Below are 7,500 nucleotides of genomic sequence, written 5' to 3'. Positions count from 1 at the left end.
TTAAATTAGACTATTGTTTTTGTGTTCATTTTATCTTCAACTTGCTGTGAATAACCTGTGTAAAGATCAATACAAAAGTTTGTTGGATTATGCTCTCTAGCCTAGCTAACGTTGTTTGTGTTGGAGCCTCGTCCAACAGTGGGACATTCAGCTCAATAATATGCCTATGTCCCATCTCGAGACGTATCTCTCAAGACATTTGTCCACCTCTGGACGTTTTGCTCCTAACGGACATTTGGGACATTTTTGGATCGCCTAGCTGAACGAGAAGGTAGGGAAGTGTTCGCAACTAATTAATTAATAATTCTGTTAAAACAAAAATAAAGTAGTAGGCCTAGCTATAGAAAGCTGGGTGTTTCATGAACAATATTATATGTTGTTTTCCTTAGTAATGACGCGATGGGGGATTGAGGTTACTTTGACTGACGTAGCATGTGGTTAAGGTTAGCTAGCCAGGCGGGGTTTGGGGGAACTCAACTGACGTCTGGGTAATGTAATGCCGGGTGCCACAACAATGGATCTTGTACACCAATGTTTATTCTGGGGATAATAGGCGCATGTGTTTGATTATTAGGCTATAGCCTACCTCTTTTGTGAACCTAACCAGGTTTTTACCTGTAATAAAATGTCTCCCACAAACCCGGTCATGACTGGCTTGTTTCCATCCTCCTCCCAGTTCAGCACAAGCGAGTCCTCCTGGCAATGTCACTAACTTTGTAACGTTAGCAGTGCTCTTCGTCCGTTTCACCCTCTGTACCCACACACTTCGCTGGGTAGATTTAGATTTATCTGATGGAAAACGGAAAAAGCCTAAAAACTTGTTTGCCGGGGTACATTTGGCATTACAGCCCCACACACAGCACGATTTCGGCATTTTAGTGCTATCTAACCGTTATGTACGTTAGCTACTAGGCACGACCCAGCTACTAGCATCCACCCGGAAGTCGCTTGGTGCTCTTTGTCTACAAACATTCTGATCTCACGTATAAACCTCCTTTTTGGCCATCCTCTTTGAATTTAACCACTTTAATGTTAATTTAACCACCTTATTTTGAATTCCACTACTTTATTTATTGCGTTCTGATATCGGTCAGACTTAGAAAAGAAATTAAAAAACTGCCACACTGGCAAGCTGACCCGTCCTTTTTAATCGACAGTTTCTCTACCGTCTGCACTCGTTGTCTCAAATGTCAATGGTGCAGCCGAACAACACAGCTGTAAAATGATTGGCTGTTTGTGTGTCACTCACAGCACACGCCATTATCAAGGAATATGATAGGCTATTTATGAGCGGGGGGGAGTACATGTATTCGTCATGTGCTTTCATGGCAGTTTGCGTTTAATACATTTAAGTGAAACTATTGAACATTGTACTGAACATTTTTCTTATTGCTAGTGATGAAGTGTGTATTGCCAGTACACATCACTATCGTTTTATCGCCCAGGCCTGCCTCCACTACACAGATATTAATGGTGGGCTCTTTGTCCTTGTGCACTGCTCTCGTAGTGAACTGTCCCAGGCGCTTGAGTGACCGACCAGGGCCAGCTAGCTTGATCGTCGCATTCTTGAGCTGTCTTTTTGGCTTAAGCGGTCTCAAGGTCTCTGTGCTCATCGTGTTGACGTCACTTCCTGTATCAATTTTAAAGCTAACTGGTGTGCTGCCTATGTTCAGTGCCACAGTCCATGCTTCCTGCCCCTTTTTGCTACTCACTGCACCAAGATAGAAGCACTCCTCAATCCTATCTTCGGTCCTGAGCTCCCTCATGGACTTAGTCTGGCACATCCTAGCCCAGTGAACCCATTTCCCGCACATTTTGCAATCAGAGACCACTGCTGGGCACTGCCGTTAGTCTTTGTGTCACGTTTTCCCCACATCGTCTGCACCTGTCACCTTCGTTGTAGCTAGCCCCTCGCATTGTCCGTTGTCCTCTCGTCACTGCTCCTGTTCTCTCTCCAGTGTCAATCCCTCGTTCTCGTTTCATGCCTGTGAGCCACCTCCTCTACACTGCCTGCCAACCGCTGACCCTCCTGCTGGCTCAACTGTTGTGCAACGTCCCCTGCCTGCGGCACCATCTGCACTGCCATCTCCAGGGTAAGGTCTGTCATGAGCTGCAGCTTTCGGGAGAGTTCCTTGTCTCTCATCCCAACGAGTCTGTCTCTGAAGTGTTCATTTCTGTTAGTGCCGAATTCACAGTTCTCGCTGAGCTTGAACACGGCCCTCACGTGATTCCACACTCTCGCCAGGCCTCTGCGTGCACTGGCAGAAACAAGTTCGCTCATGAATGACGTTGTTTTTGGGCACGAAATATTCATCAGATTTGGTCATAACAGTGTTAAAGTTGTTAGGATCTTCTTCCTCACTGAAAGAGAACAATTTGAGAATGTTCTCAGCCTCGTTGCCCATAGTGTAGATCAAGGTACTGACTTGTACCTCTGGGTCATCTGACGTTAACTTGATAGCTATCCTGAAGCTTACAAACCATTGGAGCTTGAGTCCGCGGTGGTGTAGCGGTCTAAGCATCGGCTTTGTGTCAATGCAGTTGTCCACTGGGGACCGGGGTTTGCGCCCCGGTCTCGCCAGATCCGACTATGGCCAGATTCGATGAAGCAGCAATAATTGGCAACGCTGTCTTCGGGAGGGGGGCGGAGTCGGCTTACGTTCGTCACATGAATGCGTCTCTGTGTGTGTCAGAAAAAGCAGTGGTTCGGCCTGGATTCACCTCGTCACGGAAGTGGCGAGGCGTCTCCTTTGAGACTGCCGGCTGGAGAGATGCGGTTGGCGAATGCATGCAGTACGAGGGTGGGTGTTTGAACTAGAATAGGGAGCGACTGGCCACTAAATTGGGAAAAAAAGGGAAAAATCAGAAATAAATTTATATATATATTAAAAAAAAAACCATTGGCGCTGGTTCAAGTCCCCGTGTTACCTCCGGCTTGGTCGGGTGTCCCTACAGGCACAATTGGTCGTGTCTGCGGGTGGGAAGCCGGATGTGGGTACGTGTCCTGGTTGCTGCATTAGCGCCTCCTCTGGTCGATCGGGGCGCCTGTTCGGGGGGGGGGGGCTGGCAGGAATAGCATGATCCTCCCATGCACTGCGTCCCCCTGGTGAAACTCCTCACTGTCAGGTGAAAAGATGCGGCTGGTGACTCCACATGTATCGCAGTAGGCACGTGGTAGTCTGCAGCCCTCCCTGGACTGGGATAGGGGGTGGAACAGAGATCAGGATGGCTCGGAGGAGTGGGGTAATTGGCCGGATACAATTGGAGAGAAAAAGGGGGAAAAAAATAATACGTTGGCGCCATGCCGGCCAGTCCGCTGGATGCCCACAAATGACAGAATGTGGTGGGTTAAATTTGGGCATTCTGATTTCTAGAGAGTTACTTCTGATACTATGTCATAAAGAGTCGAGAGGTACATGTAAGCTGTATTAGAAACTCATTACTTTATTAACTTGTGGGAACCAACAAATCTGACTGATCTTTTCTTGGTCTTGCTCCAGGTCCGTCACGCAGGCGCACTGTCTGCACCCTTCCCCCAAGTCTCCTTGGTCAACGAGCCTGTCAGTCATCATGACATTCCAGTACCTCGCCACAGTATCAGCGTACAAGCATGCACACAGACCTGCTTGTGTTTTTGTGTACACTGTATGTGCATGTGATTTTGTGTGTGCTGTACTTGTGCATGTTTTGTGTGTGATATACTTACGAAACAACAGCATGCTGGCATTGGAAGCCCCCAGACGGTTCGAGGCGAAGCAGGTGTAGTTGCCAAAATGTTTGTCTGTCACATTGGTGAAGAGCAGCAGCGAGCGCGTCTTCTCGTTTTTGATCCGCAGGGTGTTGTCATTCTCTACTGGCCTGGGTGGGGGAGAAGAGAGTTGGTGGGCATGCAAGAGAGAGAGAAGGTGACAGAGAGAGAGAGATAATTGAATTTTGAATTTGAGAGAGAGAGAGAGAGAGAGAGAGAGAGAGAGAGAGAGAGAGAGAGAGAGAGAGAGAGAGAGCAACAGAGGTAATGCCACAACTTCGCGTCTCTGTGCTCGGCCTAGGTAGGAGGCTTGGCATTCTCCAGAGATCTAAAACACAACACGTGCTCCGCCTCAGTACACAGCTTCTGCCTCACCTCATGCCAATAGTCAAACCGACAAGCCCATAAATTACAGCAACCTCCTGCTGGGGCCCATTATATTCTATTAGCACTTTACCTACGACTGGCAGTCTACCTATTACTTTTCCTGCTTTCTTTCTTGCTTTGTGTGCCAAATCACCTCACCAACTCTCTGTAGTACTTTTTGGAAAACTTGGAAGGAGAGCCAAACTGCATGGTTAACACAGAGGCAAAAGGGCTCCAGCATTAGTAGTCAAAAAGTAGGGCCCTGTGATTTCTGCAATGCAGAAAACACCTGGAGGAATGCAAGGACAGACATACTATAAAAACAGATGTCCAATATAAACACAGAAGTTCGTGAAATTTTGAGATTTGGGAGAGACAAATCTATCACAAAGCTGTTGTGATCGTAATTGGCATTTAAAGTAATTTGCCCTAAGATCGGCAGCACGGTGGCGCAGTGGTTAACACGGTCACCTCACAGCAAGAAGGTTCTGGATTCGAGCCCCGGGGTAGTCCATCCCAGGTCGTCCTCCATGTGGAGTTTACATGTTCTCCCCATGTCTGCGTGGGTTTCCTCCCACAGTCCAAAGACATGTAAGTCAGGTGAATCGGCCGTACTATATTGTCCCTAGGTATGAATGCGTGTGTGTGTGTGTGGGCCCTGTGATGGCCTGGCGGCCTATCCAGGGTGACTTCCCGCCTGCCGCCCAATGACTGCTGGGATAGGCTCCAGCATCCCCGTGACCCTGAGAGCAGGATGAGCAGTTCAGATAATGGATGGATGGATTGTCCTAAGATAACCATCGGTCATCGCTAAGATCACCACTAAGATCACCATCACTCACCACTAAGATCACCACCAAGATCACCACTAAGATCACCATCGCTCAGCCTCGCAGAAACCTTGCTGTGCTTCTGTGTCTTTGTGCACTTGAGTGTGCACATCACAGCTTGCACACGGCAGTAAACAAATGTGGGTCTGTTGTATGGGCTGTATAAAACCAGGATGTCATAGACCCTAATGATGAGCTTGTCAAACTGGGAGGTGGGAACAAAAATTCAGTTTCTTGTTTCATCATGGAGCATAAGAGGCAAACCTCGTGAATCTGATTAGCTATTGTCAAGCAACATCCATCCATCCATCCATTATCCGAACCGCTCATCCTGCTCTCAGGGTCGCGGGGATGCTGGAGCCTATCCCAGAAGTCATCGGGCGGCAGGCGGGGAGACACCCTGGACAGGCCGCCAGACCATCACAGGGCCCCCCCCCCACACACACACACGCAGGGACAATGTAGTACGGCCGGTTCACCTGACCTACATGTCTTGGGACTGTGGGAGGAAACCGGAGCCCCTGGAGGAAACCCACACAGACACAGGGAGAACATGCAAACTCCACACAGAGGACGACCCGGGACGACCCCCAAGGTTGGACTACCCCGGGACTCGAACCCAGAACCTTCTTGCTGTGAGGCGACCGTGCTAACCACTGTGCCACTGTGCCGCCCATCAAGTGTCAAGTAATATGTTGTTCATATTATCAAAAAAGATCAGCGTTTCTCAACCTCCACAGCTCGGAACCCTGCCTGTAATGCTGGCGGTCTCTCACAGAGCATGCACTGAGTCTAGCAACCATTTGCCGGTGTTACTTCGTGTCTGAATACGCCTTATGAATCATGGCCATTTTGCAGTTGTTTTTCTTATTGTAGCTGATTACACAAACATTCTTAGAATGAATATGGGTAAAAAGACCAAAGCCTGCATGAAAAATAAACGAATCTGAGAAAATTTGGAAAAAGTAGAATGTATTGTCATCGGACCCTAATAAAGCAAAGGGAGACAGATATCTGTTCAGTTATTCAGGAGCTTTTAAGAATTCCTGAGGTCGGGTTAGAGTGGTTATCATGAATATCTTCCGTTTGTTGGATTCGGCATCATCTGGTGGTCACAGCAGTTTGTTTTCTTTCCCCAGTTCGATTTCCATTTGAAACAAACGTGATCTGAATGTGCAGAAGGCGTTCATGTGCAGCTCACAGTTTTCAGTGATGGCAGATTTTGGCATGACACCGGGGGGATAATCCAGCGGTAGCATGCATATTTCAAACTAGGAAGACTGATCATCAGCAACACACAACACGGTGCTATTGAGCAACACATTAAAACACATCAAACAGTTACTGAGACTTGACGACATGTTGGATGATGTTAGCTTAGTGTTTTTGCGCCTACTGCTATCTCTTCTGCATTCGACACAGGTTCCACCTTCTTCTTCCTTCTCTCTTTTTTAATATACTTTATTGATCCCCTTGGGGAAAGTCCTCTCTGCATGTAGCCATCCTAGCTGTGTAGCTAGCAGCAGCGGGCAGCCGCCGTGCAGCGCCCGGGGACCACCTCCAGCTCGTCTCGCCATACCTCGGTCAGGCACACAGTTAGCAGTATTAACCCTCACATGCATGTCTTTTTGACGGCGGGGGAAACCGGAGCACCCGGAGAAAACCCACCACAGACACGGGAAGAACATGCAAACTCCACACAGAGGATGACCCCCAAGGTTGGACAAGCCTGGGGTTCGAACCCAGGACCTTTTTGCTGTGAGGGGACAGCGCTAACCACTGGGCCACCTTGCCGCCAAACAACTTCTTTTTCTTCTTCTTCTTTTTTCTTTCGTGGCAGATGACACACTTCCTGTGTGGTTTATAAATGAGTTTAGATTATTTCTCTCATCTCTTAAAAGAAGGTCCTCCAACAGAACAGCTAGCCAGACAGACTTATGGGGCTATATCTCCTTTATTGTCGTGATTTATGTCCCCGTGGTTTAAGCGTTTTGCTTCTTCTCTGCCCAGTGATGTAGAAATGATTTTTATTTACATATGTACCTTTTGCAGACCCCCCCCATTTCATTTCATTTTATTTAAGTATTCTGTCTACATTTGTCTTGATAATGGAGATATTGTTCTGTTATAAGGCTTATGTTTCCTCTACGAGTCACTGTACGTTTCTTGAATGTGTGTCAATAAAAAAAAAGTGTTGAAAAAAGAACCATTTCCTGTGCGGGCGCCATTACATTTGGATAGCAGAGCGGGCCTGCACCAATGACTAAAAGGCACATACTAGAGAAGATATCACACAACGACAACACACCGAACTGATGCTGCCGATGGGAAAACATATCACATATGGCATTTTATTCCCTCCCCTTTTCTCCCCAGTTGTATCCGGCCAATCACCCCACTCTTCCGAGCCATCCCGGTCTCTGCTCCACCCCCTCTGCTGATCCGGGGAGGGCTGCAGACTACCACATGTCTCCTCCCATACATGTGGAGTCATCAGCTGCTTCTTTTCACCTGACAGTGAGGAGTTTCACCAGGGGGACGTAGCGCGTGGGAGGA

At 47.9% G+C, this 7,500-nt stretch overlaps 1 protein-coding gene across 1 annotated transcript in view; it reads right to left on the bottom strand.

Annotated features, from left to right (window-relative positions):
* The window catches only part of iglon5 (IgLON family member 5), a 70,836-nt gene that overhangs the window by 6,790 nt on the left and 56,546 nt on the right, over window positions 1-7,500 (bottom strand). Inside the window, exon 7 of the mRNA XM_056286075.1 lies at window positions 3,707-3,858. Coding sequence (XP_056142050.1) covers window positions 3,707-3,858 — 152 coding nt within the window. The remainder of the gene's footprint in view (window positions 1-3,706; window positions 3,859-7,500) is intronic.

This window comes from Lampris incognitus, chromosome 9, assembly GCF_029633865.1.
Source record: "Lampris incognitus isolate fLamInc1 chromosome 9, fLamInc1.hap2, whole genome shotgun sequence".
NCBI classification, from domain to species: domain Eukaryota; kingdom Metazoa; phylum Chordata; class Actinopteri; order Lampriformes; family Lampridae; genus Lampris; species Lampris incognitus.
This window is presented reverse-complemented; position numbering and strand designations above follow the sequence as displayed.